The following is a 17222-nucleotide window of genomic DNA, read 5'->3' as shown; positions in this document are numbered from 1 at the left end:
CTCTTCTACGCAACTAATCGTTGTTTAACCATTCGTTCGTCGCTTTCGTCGCCGAAGTCACGCTCAACTCCCCTGAGATCTCAGCTTCCCGCTCATCGGATTTGCCTTTGTCATAACACTCATCTTGTTGAGGGTCCGTACACCCCCAGGAGATGTCAAGGAGAAGCTGAAGCGCTTGGATGTTTTGTACGTTCTGTCTCACTCTCGCTTTGTGTGTACTGATGGCTTTGAAGTGGCAACTTGATCTTCATTTCCGGGACTACCGCTGCGCTCATCGGGGTGACGTGGGCAGGTGTGCGATATCCGTGGGACTCGGCACATGTGTTGGGCACTATCATCCCCGGCTTCATCCTCATTGCTGTGTTCTTCGCCTACGAGTGGATTGTGCCGAAGGAAGCAAGCATTCCGTGGCAAGTGGTCAACAACAGAACGACGGTCGCCGGGTACGCGCCAAACGTTTTGTGTCCTTTCTTTTCACTGACCGCGATGTAGGCTACTGGGGACGTTCTTCCACGGAATCACCAGCCTCTCAGTGTTCTGTGCGCACCCTCTGGCTGCTCACCGCGACACGCACTGACGCACAGCGCAGACTACATGCCTGTATACTTTCAGGCCTGCCACGGCGCGTCTCCGCTCCGGTCAAGCGTCATGTTCCTTCCACTCGCGCTCACTATGTCACCCTTCGCATTCACCGCGGGCGGCCTCGTCCACGTCTTCAAAAAGTACCGCTGGGCGATTCTGCTCGCCTGGTCGCTCTCACTCGTCGGCTTCGGCCTGCTCTCTACCCTCACCGCGGACATTTCCACCGGGCACTGGGTCGGCTACCAAATCGTCGTCGGCGTCGGCACCGGACTCCTCGTGCGTGCACCCCCCACCTTCGCGCGTGCACACACACTCACCCCCCACCGCAGTTCACCGCGACGGTGTTCCCCCTGCTCGCCCCGCTCCCCGTCTCGCGCACCGCCGCGGCGCTCGCGTTCTTCTCCTTCTGCCGCACCTTCGCGCAGGCCTGGGGCATCGCGATCGGGTCCACCGTGCTCCAGAACGAGCTCGCGCGCACGCTCCCCGCCGGCTTCGCAGCGCGGTTCCCTACGGGGGCCGATATCGCGTACGCCGCGATCCCCGCGCTGCGTGCGCTGCCCGACCCCACGCTCAGGGCGGTGGTGGAGGCGGCGTTCGCGCAGAGCCTGAGGGTGCTGTGGCTTACGATGGTCGGGGTCAGCGGGCTGGGGTGGTTGAGTGTGTGGATGATGCGGGAGATCAAGATGGAGGTGAAGACGGACGCGACGTATGGACTGAATGAGGGGAAGAGGAGGCGGCGGGATGTGGAGAAGGCGGCGCCGGGTGCGGAGGCGACTGATGTGCAGATATAACCCGGACGGGACAAACCGTAATGGACGATCCCTGAGTTTTTGATGTCAGTTCAATCCAAGGAAGGACTACCCTGCACGCTACTTATGCGCGCTGATTTCCGGATTATAATACACAGGGCAAACAATACGACCACTCATAATGCACGATAATTCATCTCCCACACGATCCTTGTCTCATGCGTCGCATTGGGTAAGGGCTACACTCCAAGTGGCCCCAACGCCGTCATAACCAATACAACCCCCACCAGCACCCCCAGCACCCCCGCCCTCGCGCACACCGCCCCGTTTGCATGGCTCCCCGCCGCAGCCGTCCCAGAGCCGCTCGCCGCAGTGTTCGATCCCGTCGTCGTCACTGTCGCGCTCGCCGTGTTGCTCGCCGTCGACGCCGGCGGGTCCAGGCCGAGGTAAAAGAACGCACCCGCGACGGGCGGCCCGAGACCCATCCGCGCCGCGAACGTGGCGATGTCGAAGCCGGACGCGGGCGTGCTCGAGTTCACGTACGTGCGCGCGTCCAGCATCGTGAAGTTGTCCGGCTGGGCGTACAGCAGCATCACGATCCTGCGCCCCTACGTCAGCCTCGTTGGCACCACCGCCAACGAACAACCGGCAGCCGACCGCACACCGCCAACCACAACCCGACGCGACGCGACGCAGAGAGAGAGAGCGGACGCACCTGTGCGGACTCGCGCCGCCGGGTGCGGAGGGGGGCGTGTACTCGGTCAAGACCCCAGAGGTGTTCGCGAGCGGGACGGCGCGTCCGGTGGCGGCCGCGGAGAGCGCGCCGGTGAGCTGCAGCCCGGGCGCGAGGAGGTGCCGGTACTGGGGGACGCCGCCGTCCGTCGGCGTCACGTCCGGGTCGATGATGGCGAGGAGGAAGGTGCCGTTTTGGAGCGCGGGGCCGGCGGGCGCGAGCGAGACCGTCGGGCGCCGGAGGATCTCTGCGAGGGGGGCGGGAGTGAGTGGGGAGCGGTCGGGGGGTGCTTACGCGGAAGACGGAGCGGGGCTGCTTACGTGCTGCGAGGAGGGTGTCCCCCGTCGAGTTTGTGCTGGCGTTTGTGGCGGCGTCGGGGAAAGCGACGTTCAGCAGCGCAGTGGGGGCGAAACGGGGGATCACTGTGGGTGTTCGTGTCAGCAAAGGCGTATGAATTCGGACGTTTGGCGCTGACCGTCAGGGACGATCTGCGCGTGATTGAAGGCAAGGACCACATTCTGCAGTTCCGCCGGCACTGATGCGGCAGAGGCGAGCGCGAAAAGCGCTGCTGCTGTTAACAGAAGGGATAACATCGCTCTTTGCGGGGTAGATGTCGCTCGAAGGCACGTCGTTGGCGTTGCATATATGTATTCACGAAATGCCTGGGCGTGAATTCGTACATATGGACGGGCACCATGTTCATACACATAAAAGATCGATCGGCAGGACACGATGCGGAATGCATACGTGGAATGAAAGTATCGCCAACAGACCGATGCTCGCCGTCGCCACATGAGGGCAAGCTTTCTAGCAGGTACGCTCTGTTTCACGTTACCATTAATTCCAGAACATCCAAAAAAAACGAACCTCGAGAGGTCCCGATGCGTCCCCGTCGTATCCTTCGAGCCGCACCTCCGCACTTTGAGTCCATTTGCGCACGTCCATACTCGGGTTCGATGCGTTGCCGTTCCACCCCCCACAATGGCGGAGTAGCTTATCTTGGACACGGAAGCAACGGGGAAACGCATAGTCTTATCTATAAACACTCACCACGCATGCAGCGCCCAACCAACCCTCCAAAGCGTCCGTTGTTGCCCCTATGCCTTGCACCCCTAGTCATATCCACTCTAAGTTGCGACAACCTGAGCGCTCTTTCCCACTGAATATATCTTTTCGGTTTCGATGTATAGGCCCTACGGTTCGCGAAAAAGCGAAATGAGATGACGGGGCAAGAGTCCGCTCGCACCTGCCAGGATAGATTAGCGTCCATCGGGCTCAGCGGACTCGTGGACATCAAGCGATGCTGCCGTTCAACATCGGTAGGAATCGCGCGGGGAGTGTCCCGAATGCTGCAAGTCAAAGCAGACAAGGCGAATCAGGTACATTGAAGGGAGACATAGGAGTGGCGAGCATATACAACGGGATGATTTGATGATGATACAAGATACTTGGACATCCCAACGGGAGTTGACATGCGCGTGAAAACCAAGAGGAACCCGCGTTCCACGGCAAATCAATGTGTGGTTGCCTTAGCCATGGCGCCTTCCTGAGATGTCAGTCCTTGTACCCGACAATCAAAAGCAGAGAACACACTGAACGTATTACGGAGTAAGCCAATTCCGTGGATTTCTGCGCCGGAATTAAATCGTCTGCAGGGAGGACAAAGTGTGTAACGCACATTGGCGCCAGCCTGCGACAGACGGCGGCAGTCGTAGTACACAATCAGCCGTCCACAAGTTGCTCGCCCTTCCCCGTCTCCGATCCCCACCCGTCAACAGCGAGTCCGAAGACCTGGGGCAACAACATGAACGACGCCTGACGTATCTTGAGGTCCATCTCCTGCAGCCTCTCCGCACACTCCGAGCAGAGGTTCTCCGAGGCCGCGGAATAGAAGCCAATCATTGTCTGCGTGATGTCAGGGTGATCGAGCGCGTGTGTGATAAAGTGAACCGGCTCTTCGTGGAGCTCGCGCAGCGGGGCGCCGCACTCGTTCGGGCAGGCGTCGTTTTCTGCGGAGAGACGGCCGACCGCTATGGCGTGCGTTTCCAAGAGGTTTGGGGTCGCCTCGAGGCACGTCGCGAGGTCTTCGGTCGAGAGACGCTCCATCGTGCCGTCCCCTCGCTTGAACCCCGCGAGGAGCTCCCGCGGAAGGAGGAGGCAGCACTCCAGGAACGCCGCGGGAAGGAGCCAGTTTGCGCCCGTGAGTCTCGCGATGTTGATCACGGCGATGGCCGCGGTGCCCTTGAAGCTGCTCGGCACTTTCTCCCTCGAGGGCGAGCGCCAGGCGGTCCAGGAAGAAGTGTAGTACTCGCCGAGGCGCTTGGTGAGGTGGTCGACGAGCGTCCTTATATCGTATTTGTGGCCCAGGCGTATTCCGGCACTAATGTCCCACATCTCCAACGGTCCAGCGATGTGTACGCTAGATCAACGAGGACATTCAGCATCGTCGCAGATCCTGACCCCTGCACTACGACCACGCACCAGTCTCTTGGGAGCACCAACCGGAGCATCCGCCGAACGTCGTCCGCGGAGTCTTGGAGTACGACAGTATTGGTAGCGTCGGGAGATGAGGGAATCTCAGGGAGGGTGAACATATCTTTGAAGATGGGGGACGCATTGGCGAGGACCCCTTTGTAGACTCGGAACTCGACGCCTTCTGCTACCAGGGTGATGCTCCCGTCCTCATACCAGAACTCGTCGTTTTTCACTCTTCCTGCTTCCCCGTCCTCCGCATCGTCAGATAACCGAGGACGTTTGCGAGTTTCAGAGTTCGACATGGGGACGTGTTGACAAGCGGGATAGGGAGAGGGGGGATGGTGGAAGTGCGACGAAGAGTTGCGTGTGAAAAACGCGCCCAGTCACGGCCCACCGCCAACGCCAGGTGTGTGCAGGCTCCGTTAAGTAGGCAATCGGAAGAGGAGATGAGCGGTGGTGAGAGTATAAGCCAAGTTTGGCGAGACATGCCGCAGCGCGGAGTCGTCCTGTCACGGTGGGATGACGTCACGGCGCGGTTGGTCAACGGTGAGACGAGCATGTCACGGAGGTGACATCGTGTCACCCAACTCCTCGCTAGGATGCGCAAAGACCTTGCCGCGAAGAAAGAGGAGCATTAGAAACTACGCAGAGAAAGCTCAGCGTCAGTAGGCGGTTCGAGTGAAAGCAAAACTGACCGTTGCGGTGCGAGCTGAAGGCACATGCGCGATCTCAACGAGAACGGAGCGATGGGGTGATATATTCGCAAGTACAGAGAACACACACTCACTACACCGCCTTCAGCCAGCCCTCCAACGTGTTCTTCTGCACCGGCTGCCCCTTTGTCCCCTTCCGCTTCTTCCGCGCCGGCTCGTCTCCTTCGCGCTCCGCACCCGCCATGACGTCCCACAGCTTTTCAAACTGCTCGGTACGCACGATCCCACCGCTCGCCTCGTTCGTTTGATCAGACCACGCGTCCAGCGAGGGGACAGGACGCTCACCTCCTTGTGCCCCCGCGCAAAGTTGTCGCCCATCGCTTCGCGCAGTCCTGGGACGCGCGCGGCGTACTCCTTCAATGCGCCGATGATGTCGACCTCAGGGTTGTCGGCACCCCCGCCTCCTCTGCGGTTCTTCGCGATCCGACAGGAGAAGTTCGTCATGCCGGGGGTGTAGCCGTCGTTGGCACACATGACGATCTCTAACCGTGGGCCCTTGAGCGAGCCGGCCCACCGCGTCGCGATGAGCTGCAAGAGTTGACGTTGGTCTGCGCATCGAGATGAACAGGGCGGCAGGTGCGTACCGGGTGTATCTGCGCCCCGCTCGATACGCGCACGAGCGCGACGCGGCCGTCTCCCGAGAACGCGGGTGGGCTGCGGGAACAGCGCGCCGTCTCCGCCGCCACCGCCTCACGCGCCTCGAACAGCCGCACCACGTCCCCGCCCGTCCGAGGCGAGACGAGGTCCTTCGGCGAGGTGCAGTGGAGCAGCGCGCGCCACGCGGTCTCGACGTCGTACTCCGCGCTCCTGCGTGCTGTCCATAGCTCAGCCGCCGCGTCCGCACGAGGAGGGCAGAGAGAAAGCGGAAGACTCACGCGCGTTGACCAGCGCGACCGCCTCACCGAGCGTCTTCTTCGTCCACCGCCGCAGGCACTCGCGCACGTCCGGGAACGGCGGCGTCCACTTGAAGCTGGTCCCGAGGTCGCCCATCGTGCCTATCGCGCACAACCACTCAAGCCGCTCCTGCACCACCCTCACGTCCATCGCGGCAGCGTTCCCCTGCCCCATCCTCCGAGTATCGTCCAGGAGTGGCTGGCAGACCTCGAACGCGAGCGTCGCGCTCGTCGCGACCGGGGGGCACGCCGCGCTCGAGCATACCACTGCGCCGTCGGGAAACCCCTCGCTCCAGTGGTGGTCGAGCACGAGCGTGCGCACTGCGGGGTCCGGTGCGATAGCGGGCCCGCCGCGGCTGCCCTGGTCGGTGGCGATCACGAAGCGCGCGCGGGAGGCGGCGATCGCGGCGCGGGAGGCGGCCGCGTGGATGTTCGAGCCTTTGGCGGGGAAATGAACGGCGAGCGAGGCGGGGGCGGCGCCGAGTTGGATGAGGGTGTGGTGGACGATGAGGGCGCTGCAGAGCCCGTCGGCGTCTTTGTCGGGGAGGAGGAGCGTGCGGGCGCGAGAGCGCGCACTGAGGAAGGATGAGGAGCAGGGAGATTTCGCTCGAGGGGAAGACATACCATTCTGTGAGGAATACGCGGGCGTTGTCCATCTGCACACCAGGAGCCGGCCAGGGGCGGGTGTCATTCGGAGGCAGAGATGAAGGCTTTTGAGACGTGGGCATCTTTGTCGCGGCAGTCGCCAGAGAACACTCGAAAGACGGATCTCTTGTCGTATGCGAGGGGGTATATGCGGTGAAGACTCCCGCTGGACATCATGGCCTATGACGAGGCTCCATCATACCGTGGATTTCGGAGGATGATCGGATTGGAGAGCACCGCAAATGCAGCTCTGGGTTTGAGAATGTGTGTGGATGGTGAATGGGAGGAAAATCGGCAAGCTGATGAGGGCAGGAGAGAGAGCAAAAGCGAGGGAGAAAAGCCATCATGCACTGGCACGCCGGGAATATCAAAATTTCTGCTCGTGCGATATGTATGAGTAAACCTTACGAGAAATGTAATGTTTTTGGTAGCGTTCTGAGCCCTTCAGAATGACACATGTCGCGTGCATTGAAACTTTATGTGCCTTGACCTATTCTCGAGTCCTCAAAATGAAACATTCCCGCGCGTGCAGAATAATTTCTCACACATAGAGTTCTGGCGGCCCGGGAACTCAAAGTTTCCCGGTGTGCGAAATCATCTGCCAAATTTGACGTTTCTCTCATCATTTTGTCGGCCTCGCAACGATATATTTGGTGTGTTGTTCCGGCGGTCCTGAAATGTTATGTTTTGGACCTGCGCGCCCGCTCATCGCCCGCTCATCGCCCACTTGTCGCCCGCTCGTCGCCCGCAGGCCGTCCACCTCCCTTATTTCCTTGCGCCCTGCTTATTGCGCGCAACAATGTGTGGGTGACGAGCGGGCGACGCGCGGGCGACAAGTGGGCGATGAGCGGGCGATGAGCGGGCGCGCAGGTCCAAAACATAACATTTCAGGACCGCCGGAACAACACACCAAATATATCGTTGCGAGGCCGACAAAATGATGAGAGAAACGTCAAATTTGGCAGATGATTTCGCACACCGGGAAACTTTGAGTTCCCGGGCCGCCAGAACTCTATGTGTGAGAAATCATTCTGCACGCGCGGGAATGTTTCATTTTGAGGACTCGAGAATAGGTCAAGGCACATAAAGTTTCAATGCACGCGAAATGTGTCATTCTGAAGGGCTCAGAACGCTACCAAAAACATTACATTTCTCGTGAGGTTTACTCATACATATCGCACGAGCAGAAACTTTGATATTCCTGGCGTGTGGTGGAGCGAGGCCAGACGACTGGATTTTCCCACATGGGTATCGGGCCGGAGACGGCCCGTGCATTAATACTTGCTCCGCACACCAAGTGCGTGTACTTACTTATTTCAACAACGGCCAGCACTTACCCAATGCTTCGAAGACACCGCCAAAGGAAAGCGCACCGATGAGACATTCGTACATAAGTCTGCTGCAGTTTACACGTTCGACCAGGATGCCTTTCCGTGTCGCCGTCTCTCTCTCAGAACTTGTAATCCTCACCCGTGTGCGCCAAGAACTTCCCGTTGTCCTTCGCAGAGAGCCCGTCGATGACCTTGATCTGCAACGCCACACCCTCGTCGAGCTTCTGCGTCTTCAGGTCCGCGTACCCCGAGTCCACGTTGTTCTGCCCCGTCCACGCGAACCACTGCTTCAGCGGCTCCCGCGCTGCGCACTCCAGTCAGCACCGTCCTCTCGCCAAACTCCGCGCCCCGCAGCCCACTCACCCTCTCCCTCGAACGTGTCCGCGGTGTCCACCACGCCCGGGCTGAGCGAGACCACGATGAAGCCGTCGCCCGCGAGCTCGAGCGCCCACTTGGTCTGCGCGAGCAGCTGCGCGGCCTTGGTCATCGAGTACGCGACCGCGCCGGCGCCCTTCGTGTTCCAGATGAAGTGCGGGTCCGCGGCCGCGCTCCCGAGCGCGACGATCCGCTTGCCGCTCGCGGAGGTTGAGGCGCGGAGGAGCGGGAGGAGGGCCTGCACGGCGTGGATGAAGCCGAGCGCGTTCACCTTGTACTGTGCGTAAGCGGGAGTGTGGATGCGTCAGCGGCGCGCGCGCGGAGGGCACGGAAGCGGGGTCATACCGCGCTGATGAACTCATCGTCGAGTAGGTCCATGTTGCCATCGCTGACAGAGAGGGATCAGCTGATATGGGGGCAGGGGAGCTGTGCGTGTGACTCACTAGGATGCAAATGCTTTGATCATGACGCTTTGCTCGGTCAGGCACGCGCTGTAGATCAGGCAGTCCAATGCCCCGCCGTTCTTCTCTGAGATCGCGCTCGCCGCGCGCTGTGGACCTCGAAGTCAATGCAGCTTCACGAGACTCACGCGACTACAGTAACTCGCCTGAAGGGATGGATAGTCCGTCACTTCCGCTTCGAGGATGTGCACGTTCGAAAGCCCTGCGACGGCCTCCTGGAGATACCGGGAATTCGCCGCGTTCCGGACGACCGGGAAGACGACGGCGTCTGGGCGAGCCGCCTAGGACGGAGTTGGAAGTCAGGAATGAGCGACTCGAAGCAGAGGGCGACCTTCTCACAAGCTGGCGGACATACTCGAGCCCTATCCCCCGAGACGCACCGACGATTGCGTAGGACACCATGGTGAGCTGGGAGAGATGGGAGCGGTTGAGTGGGAGCAGACGAGCGGTGGCATCCCGTCTCATTTTTGTTCACCCTATATACGCTTCCGCCAGTAAGGTTCCCGCCAGAAGAGCAGGCGCTTGGTCTGCTCAGCGTGTCCACGTAAATCAGAGAAGCTGCGCAGAAAGGAAGCCCGGCTCATCTGATCGCGTCGACACTTTGAGCCCTGAGGGAAGAGGGAAGATCGGCGTCTTGGGGAATGCGGATTCTTCAATTGTGCGAGATGAAATTGACATCGTCAACTCTAATGCACAGTTAGAAGCCGTCTGCTTTGTACTGACCTTCGGCTTCGGGAGTTAAGACCTGGGAAAGTTTGGGTATACGTGCGGTCGCTGCTGGCCGCCGGAAGAAGACGATCAGCTTCACGACGGCTCTTACGTATGATAAAAGGACTCACTGTTTTCCAAGATCTCCTGGAGTGCGCCGTTGGCAACCTGAAGGCAGGCACACGTGGTGGGCGCTGATGATCTCCCATATTGCTGCCATACTTAGTCTACACCGAATGACGTTGTTTTGAGTGCCGAGGGAGATGAGTAAGGCGTCAAATGGAAAAACTCACTGTCAGAAGAAATATCACAGCCTGGCATCGGAGAATAGAGTCCGATTGCTACACACCTCCCCACACTTACGAGTTCGTGGTGCTAGCAGGCTGCTGCAGGTTTTGGGTTGCTTTTCCCAATCGCAACTTGAAGCGAACAGTCATACCAGATCCCTGTCCGTGCCGCGGTGTCGCTGTGGTCCCCGCAGGCCTTCCTGTTGGCGTTGTTCGAGGTCGGAGGACAAATGAGACTCCGGGTTGGGCGCGATAGATCTGACTTGCTGATTAATAAATAAGGCGCCTGTACTTATGTAAGCGATTGCCCAGACATCGACGCCAGTGATGACATTCTGCTCTCCACGGCGCACTCGAACCGTTTCTTTGTAAAGTTTACTGACAGCGAGTACCGCGGCGCCCGGATCGGATGCTGTTCAAACGGATCCAGTGCGCTGTGGTTCCATCACTGCGGGAGTCAGGAGTCAAGAAGGTCTGAATGTCGGCGACGAAGTGGGTCACGCAATTCTCATCCGAGAAGCGCATCGCCGCAATCGGCACCGCGGGCGTGCAAGTTCATCACGTTCTCAATCAGATGCCAACGTCAACGAGTACGTCGGATGAAGCCAGAGGATCTCACGCACATGTGTTAGGACTGCTTGAAAACGATTCTGACTCGAAAGCGGTAAGTTCTACGCAACGCGCACCTCGGCTTTCTCCGTCGTGCGCGTCTACGTAGACTGAGCCACTGGGAAATGTCGTCCGTGGTCTTGAAGTACTACTTGACAGTTCGAGTGATGTGATTCCGAGTGCGGGGGCTTTACGCTGGCCGAGGGAATAGAACAGCACTGTCAGTTCCTGACATTCGAACTGTTGAAATAGAAGCGACCTTTTGTGTTGATTGGTGCAAGTAGTTGAGGGGAGTAAGGATGCAGCAAAAGCCAGCGGTCGCAGCGTCTTTGAGCGCCTCCGAAGTGTCCCAGGTGAGCGTGGGACTCAGCCACGTGTTCACCACGTGGCTGGCTGGCATTTGCGCAGTGCCTGCTTGACTTCGTCAGCTCATCCCCAGCTAATCTATACCGCGGACGAGCAGCACCACCGCCAGCGCGTACGTTCCGTCTCAAGCCCTTCGACCCCTGCTTCGGCGTGACGGTCGTTCGCGGGTGCCCCGTCTTCCGCCTCCGCGCGCATGGGGCTTCGCACGAGGGACCCCGAGCCCGGTACCGGCGTCGAAGCGCGAGCTCGCGGGGCTCAACGACTCCGTCTACAAGTCCTTCGTCAAAATTATCGCGAGCCTGGGAGACACCACGCTCGTTTTTCGGCAGCCGGAACACTCGAGGTGGGGGCTGCTCGGTGCTGGCAAGACTCATGGCACCCGTGCGGGGCCCGGGAGTATCGGGTGTACCAGGAGCACGCGAATTGAGACCGGGTCGAGATGCGTATAGCAAGACCGGGCTGGATCTCGGGATCCTGTTCGCGCGTTTTTGGGAGTTGTCAGAGATACCGCGTCCTTGAGGTGAGCGATCAAACCTACCTGTCTGCCAGGGGGCGCTTTGCGTTAAGGATGTTCTGTTGATCTGCAGGGCTTGTGTAACTGGATATAGGGGACCGACGCGGATCTCGAGATTATCGTGCGCACTTGCTCTCCATAACTTTTTTTACCACAACGATATCGCGTTGTTGGGGAGTTCCGGTGAGGACGGACGTAACGCAGGGTTCCGAAGCACGGACAACGGCGCGCAGCGAAACTACACAGCTTCTGAGCGTCCCCGATGGCCATGTGCGCTCGCAACTGACGGAATGCATCTGGATACGCTTCGGTTTGAAATGTCACCGCCACCAATGGGTCATGTTTCTTTCCGCTACGTAACTTTATTACAGGTGCGTGGTCGTTTCAACTGCTGTGCTCACTGTTTACCAGGGCACTCTCGAGCATCCCCTCCATCAGAAATCCTATCTGGCCGTCGGTTCAACCCCTTGTACTCTGGGTTCGAGTCATGACCAAATTTCGTTCTCTCTCACGGTACGTCTGGGTGTAGCAAACCATATCACTTCCCCTGAGATACTGCGTATGCTTACGAGTCTCATACAGCGCATGAATCATGCAAGTCATATTCCCGACGTATCGGCCCGCCTAGAAACATGCGACTCTACTAGGCGCGAATATCACCGGAGGCTGGCGAGCCGTAGCTATCGGTCTGCACCGCCCCCGCGTCGGGCTGTTTATGAAGGGAACGTTCCGCATCGACCGCTCACCGCTCACGATCTGCTATTCGTTATTCTTTCATCCACCTCAAACGATGATACGCTCTTCCTTGGAAGCCGGCATAACCCAGGGACAACCCACAATCATGGGGTAAGCGTTTGTGTTCCTTCAATCTACGCTCATCGCTGACGCTTTCACGCAGACTCATCGGGTCCGAGTTTGAAGCACTGGCTGTAGGTCTGTTGCTCGAGGGCGCATTCTTCAGCATCTTCGTCGCGACCTATGGAGTCGGCACATGGCTGTTGTTTAGAGGAGACCAGCTGCCGCACGTAAGAAGACGGAACCGGATCTTGTTCATTGCGAGCACGCTGATGCTCATGCTGTCCATTGTCGTAAGTGCACTCGAAAAGAATCGCGTCAACGTTGTAAGCTTATGCTAATTAACATTATAGCACATGGGATTTAGTGTCTATTTCATATCCCTGTACACCGCTTTGGTTGCCACAAAAGACCCTGACGTTCCCAAATTGCGGAGCATCACAACAGCCCAATACTTGCTGTATGTCACTCAAGGTTTAATTGGCGATGGGTTCATGGTATGTACAACCGTTTTTGGGACTGCGTCGTTATCAACAAAGCCTGTGTTCTAGTTGTATCGGCTTCATGTCGTGTGGGGACAGAGATGGAAGATCACATTTGTTCCTGCAATAATGTTCTTCGCAAATGGCGGTGCGCACTGTCCTCAGTTCTCACCACTCTCATCTGATGGTCTCTCTATGTATCATAGTTGTCAGCTACGTGATCGCTGGTTTGGGAACCTTCCCAAGCGCGGCGGCGATCTTCTACATATTTTCGTTTTTCACCAATGTTGTTACTTCATGTAAGCTAACCCTCTCACCCTTGCCCTTCTCTCACTAACGCCTTTACCTTTCCCCAGTGCTCATCGCGGGCCGCATCCTGCTGCACGACGCTGTCGCGATCGTGCACCCAAGCTGGAGCTTGCGCGAGCGCGCGTGCTTCAACGCCGCGCGCCACCGTCGCGTCTTCGAGGCGATCGTCGAGTCTGCAGGGATATTCACGCTCGCGTCGGTCACGCTCCTGATCACGCGCTTCGTGAGCCCGAAGCTCGGGTACCTAGCGTGCATGACCGCGATGTCGCCGCTCATCGTGAGTGCCACGCCCTTCCTCGCCTCACGCGATCCTGACGGCGTGCAGGGTTTCGTGTTCTCGCTGGTCGTCGTCCACGTCGCGCGGGGGAGCGTGGATGCTTCGGCGTCCAGTACTTCCGCGACGGCGGAGAGCGAGCCTCAGTTCACGACCTTCGCGTCCACGCTTGACTCTCTGGAAACGGTGCGTGCCGTGAAGTTTCCGTGACGCGACTCGTTGGATTGTCCCCAGCAATCGTTTAATATGTCACTCAAGCGTTTTCGTAGGGCGCTCTTCATGAGAACTCCTACAGCGATACTTCGAGAGAGGGACGAACGGACAAAGAAAGCGCACACGGGCAGGTGAGGCAATGAGTAGGATTCGTATCGCGCTCCGCGAGAGCGCGTTTATGTATATACATGACGAGGACACATAACCGATACGGGCGAGACGAGATATTGCGGTGACACAACGCATGCGATCCCCGCGACCGCGAGTAATGGTGCACGGACGCTTGTACATGTAGGACTGACATCATTTGTGTAAGCTCGCAGTGCGAAAACGACGGAAGAGAACATGAGCGCTGGTGGCGCGCACCGGTGAACCTACCTCGCGTAAACGGACACGCCTTTCATTGCGAACCGGAAATTTTCGAATTCACGGGAGGTAACCCGTCCTCGGCGTCGCTAGTGCCACCGTACGTCCGCAAGGCGATAGGAGAACGCATCTCTTCGTGATACGTGGAGGTTTTCTCCACGAACCCTTCCGCCATACGGACAACGATGAGCGAAAACGTCAAGCCCTGATTACTTTGGAGTCAGATTGTCGATAGACGAAAAGCGGGCGTGGCGGGTGCTCACAATTATCGGGGACATGACGCATGCGATGACTTGGTAGCCGGTGTTTGGGCTGGTGAAAAAGGAGATGAAGGGGCCAAGTGAGGCGAAGGAGTATATCGCGGCAGATTCGATTATGATGGTGAAAGCGCGACGGTAGCGAATTGCGTTCACGGAGACACGAGAACGCCGAGAGAAGTGGGCGTGTATGAACCGGCCACCTGTCGCAGATAATAATCGATACGTGATGAGACCTGGAAAGAAGTACAATACGTTTAGCAGTTGAAAAATAGACCCCGTTTGAAACGGCGCACCGGTGGTGATTGCGTTAAAGATAAAGGACAGAGGGAAGAAGTACAGGCCGACAAACTTGGCCCCTCGAGGAATAAGCCCTATGACGACAATGACAGCCACTGCGAAATAAGAGGCAGAATTCAACACACTTGTATGTCGCACCGATGGCACGAAGCATACGAGTATTTCCCACAAAAATGAGAGTAGAAGCAGTGACAGCTTTCCAGCGCTTCTCCCACACGACATACAAACGATACAACTGACGAGCACTCTGAGATACTGGCACAATGAGGAGTGTATGATACTCTTACCATGAAAGCATCGCCTATGATTACTTGAACGAAGTATGTCAAGAACTGTATCATCGTGTATGTGTCCGCGGTGGAGTCACTGAAAGGATCGATGCCATCTTCGGGATCCGATCTGTACAGCTGGAGTGCATTGCCCACGTTTACGTGCAGCGCGAAGAGCACCGACACTGCCAGATGCTGCAGAAATGAGGACCCTTGTTTATTAACGACAAAAGGCACTCACCACGCAAGCTGCTATAAACATGGCAGTATTGGATAGCAGCAGAGTGGTGTTTCGCCATTTCAGTCCAATGTATTGATAGCTGCACGAGAGGAGCCAGACGCTTTTCAGATAATTGACAAGGAACGGGCTGAAGAAGATTCCTTGAAGGAAAAGTCCGATAATCAACACGATCTGCTGGGATTGCACAACCTCGAGCTGGATACCGAGACAGACAGTGTGAGCAGGCGTACAGAGGACGGTACTTGCCGACTCTTCAGAAGATGCTCACGGCGTAGGCGTCTAAGGGCATGGCGAAGATCCGTTGTTTGAGGGAAGAGCTAGGGAAGAGCGGGAATGTCTGGTAGGAGGTCCACATAATTAAGTACTGCGAGTGGGATAAAGTTCCGACGGGGTCGGAGCCATTAGATAAGAATGGTGAAAATGACGTGCACTGCAAAAGGCCAGTTCTGCCGCCTGCGCGGAGTACAGGAGTCCGGACAAGAAGAGTTCCCGATTCCCGAAGAACGACGGCGGCGGCGTGGAGGCCGGAGTGTCCATCGTCATGCGGTGCTTACATCCGTGCGACCACGCCCTTGCATGATCCCTACGTGCAGTCCGCTATCGCGACGATCGCCGCGGTGCGCACCTGTGCGAGCGGCGTCCGCGCCGCGACGCAGTTCACGAGGCCCGCGTCGGCGAAGCCCGCCCGCACGCGCACGCCCCCGACGAGCATGCGCGGGTCGAGGCTCGCGCAGCGGTAGAGCGCGCAGGGGAGGAGCTCGGTGGGGTGAGCGAGGCGCGCGAGGTTGACGGCGTCGATGCAGGTACCGGGCGCGAGCGGCGGCGACGTGGTGGGCAGGAAGGCGCCAAGGGTGCGTGGGTAGTGCTTGGGTATGCTCCGCGCCGTGGTATACTCTGAAGAAGACGGGGGACATTTCAGACGCAGGGGAAAGGCGTGTGGAGAGAATGGTACTCATCCCATGGGTATCAGCTCGCGCAAGATGTCGCGAACGTCATCAACGGCGCCCGTGGTCGTCAAGTGTGACTTCAAGATAGCTTTGTGGCGAGTTCTCATAATATGGTCGTGGAAGTCTACGAGAACGGCGCGTGCGTGACTCTACAGCGAAAGACCGGCCCGCGACGGCCGACCGGCGCCGAGTCGGAGCCATGACTTGGAACAGGGCGCGCGCAACTCGAGAGAGCTTCCGAAGGCGCGGATGTATGCGCATCGCTTACCATAGTCCTCTTAGCCAAAATAGCCTCCATCGTGTGTGTTTCTCGACCTTATCCACGTCTCGCAAGCGCAGACTCCGTCTCCATACGCCCATGAACGGCTCACCTTCGGTGCTTGATCGTGCGTGTGGCGGGCGCCATATGGTTGAGATGCAAAACGTCCGTTCGTCCAGATATTCAGTCGGGTGCGTGTGACGGAGAAAGGAAAGGGAACGATTAGGGCAGGGAAGTCGCAAACAGCCATGGCGCCAGGGCCTGAGGATTACGTCAGTATTTATCGGGCCGTGCGTGGCCGGCTAGCGCCAAAATTTTATGACCTTGGGATTGTCGGACGCGACGCTGCAGCTTCCTCCTCTCACATCCGGTCTTTCATGTCGCTTGCTCCTGTCGTTCTCCATCGTCCTGGGCACTTCCACGAAACATGGTCAACATCTGCTCGCCCCACTTGCTCGTAGGGCGACACCCCCTTTTCCAATGCACCTTTCATATTTTACCCCCCATCTCCGGCGGGTTCGATGCCTCGCGTGCCGGGACGACACTCTCCTCGTAATCACCCGACTCCTCCGCGCCCTAGTAGTACCCCGGCGCGTCTCGCCAACTGGCACCCGTCCGCCTCCTCGTCCTCCGAGTTCAACCCAGTGTAGCATCCCGACCGCACCGCATCTCCACCACGCTCGGATCGAGGAATGCGCGTAGGCGTCGAAACCTGCATCCCGGCGCCACCACAACACACCTGTTCCTTGTTTGTCGTACCATGGGCCTCGAGAAGTCCTGCTCAACAGAACGAGAAAGCTTGTCGCAGCAGCATGCACGAACCCATGAGCCACAACCGTTTGCTACTGTGGCGCGAGGATCGCCTCGGCGATATATGTCTTTTCAAAGCTCCATATGATATACCATTCGGTTCGTCCTCTTCTTTGCTAAAGCCACAAGGCAATCTGTACAACAGCCTTTTGCGCAACTTTGGTCCACTTCCATCTCGTCCGCGAAGCGGCTTTCCTAGAGGACAACGGGCCCTCGGACAAAGATGATAAGTGGTTCCCAAGGAAACGTGGACAAACGT

General features: G+C 58.2%; 8 protein-coding genes across 8 annotated transcripts; 2 read left to right on the top strand and 6 right to left on the bottom strand.

The window, feature by feature from the left end:
* Positions 1 to 79: 79 nt before the first annotated feature.
* Positions 80 to 1373, top strand: BXZ73DRAFT_53731 (major facilitator superfamily domain-containing protein; the record flags this gene model as incomplete). The annotated part of the gene is made up of 5 exons (XM_048021060.1): positions 80 to 186; positions 234 to 443; positions 493 to 539; positions 590 to 858; positions 912 to 1373. Coding segments are annotated over 5 exons (1095 nt in total), but the record flags the coding sequence as incomplete, so codon positions are not given.
* A 197-nt stretch (positions 1374 to 1570) lies between these two features.
* On the bottom strand, positions 1571 to 2657 carry BXZ73DRAFT_105778 (phosphatidylethanolamine-binding protein; the record flags this gene model as incomplete). The annotated part of the gene is made up of 4 exons (XM_048016385.1): positions 1571 to 1931; positions 2047 to 2311; positions 2385 to 2486; positions 2540 to 2657. 4 exons carry the CDS (start codon positions 2655 to 2657, stop codon positions 1571 to 1573), a joined length of 846 nt encoding a protein of 281 aa, XP_047873352.1.
* A 1129-nt stretch (positions 2658 to 3786) lies between these two features.
* Positions 3787 to 4841, bottom strand: BXZ73DRAFT_81033 (uncharacterized protein; the record flags this gene model as incomplete). The annotated part of the gene is made up of 2 exons (XM_048023409.1): positions 3787 to 4483; positions 4546 to 4841. 2 exons carry the CDS (start codon positions 4839 to 4841, stop codon positions 3787 to 3789), a joined length of 993 nt encoding a protein of 330 aa, XP_047873351.1.
* A 484-nt stretch (positions 4842 to 5325) lies between these two features.
* Positions 5326 to 6873, bottom strand: BXZ73DRAFT_81032 (DHH phosphoesterase; the record flags this gene model as incomplete). Its single annotated transcript, XM_048023408.1, has 5 exons — positions 5326 to 5487; positions 5538 to 5780; positions 5837 to 6066; positions 6128 to 6720; positions 6770 to 6873. The coding sequence occupies 5 exons, from the start codon at positions 6871 to 6873 to the stop codon at positions 5326 to 5328; spliced, it is 1332 nt and encodes a 443-aa protein (XP_047873350.1).
* Positions 6874 to 8240: 1367 nt separating this feature from the next.
* BXZ73DRAFT_53744 (NAD-P-binding protein) lies at positions 8241 to 9359 on the bottom strand (the record flags this gene model as incomplete). Its single annotated transcript, XM_048021063.1, has 6 exons — positions 8241 to 8384; positions 8462 to 8773; positions 8842 to 8884; positions 8940 to 9054; positions 9100 to 9238; positions 9297 to 9359. 6 exons carry the CDS (start codon positions 9357 to 9359, stop codon positions 8241 to 8243), a joined length of 816 nt encoding a protein of 271 aa, XP_047873349.1.
* Positions 9360 to 12282: 2923 nt separating this feature from the next.
* On the top strand, positions 12283 to 13511 carry BXZ73DRAFT_105774 (uncharacterized protein; the record flags this gene model as incomplete). The annotated part of the gene is made up of 7 exons (XM_048016384.1): positions 12283 to 12287; positions 12340 to 12529; positions 12590 to 12733; positions 12788 to 12866; positions 12925 to 13017; positions 13075 to 13304; positions 13353 to 13511. 7 exons carry the CDS (start codon positions 12283 to 12285, stop codon positions 13509 to 13511), a joined length of 900 nt encoding a protein of 299 aa, XP_047873348.1.
* Positions 13512 to 13914: 403 nt separating this feature from the next.
* Positions 13915 to 15236, bottom strand: BXZ73DRAFT_105773 (uncharacterized protein; the record flags this gene model as incomplete). The annotated part of the gene is made up of 8 exons (XM_048016383.1): positions 13915 to 14085; positions 14144 to 14373; positions 14434 to 14532; positions 14594 to 14672; positions 14725 to 14891; positions 14948 to 14958; positions 15033 to 15142; positions 15216 to 15236. The coding sequence occupies 8 exons, from the start codon at positions 15234 to 15236 to the stop codon at positions 13915 to 13917; spliced, it is 888 nt and encodes a 295-aa protein (XP_047873347.1).
* A 294-nt stretch (positions 15237 to 15530) lies between these two features.
* BXZ73DRAFT_105772 (uncharacterized protein) lies at positions 15531 to 15861 on the bottom strand (the record flags this gene model as incomplete). Its single annotated transcript, XM_048016382.1, has 2 exons — positions 15531 to 15812; positions 15841 to 15861. The coding sequence occupies 2 exons, from the start codon at positions 15859 to 15861 to the stop codon at positions 15531 to 15533; spliced, it is 303 nt and encodes a 100-aa protein (XP_047873346.1).
* Between the last annotated feature and the right edge of the window lie 1361 nt (positions 15862 to 17222).

This window comes from Epithele typhae, assembly GCF_022376455.1.
Source record: "Epithele typhae strain CBS 203.58 chromosome Unknown BXZ73scaffold_71, whole genome shotgun sequence".
Taxonomy (NCBI): domain Eukaryota; kingdom Fungi; phylum Basidiomycota; class Agaricomycetes; order Polyporales; family Epitheliaceae; genus Epithele; species Epithele typhae.
Note: the sequence above shows the minus strand (reverse complement) of the source record. Positions and strands in the feature narration are given on the sequence as shown.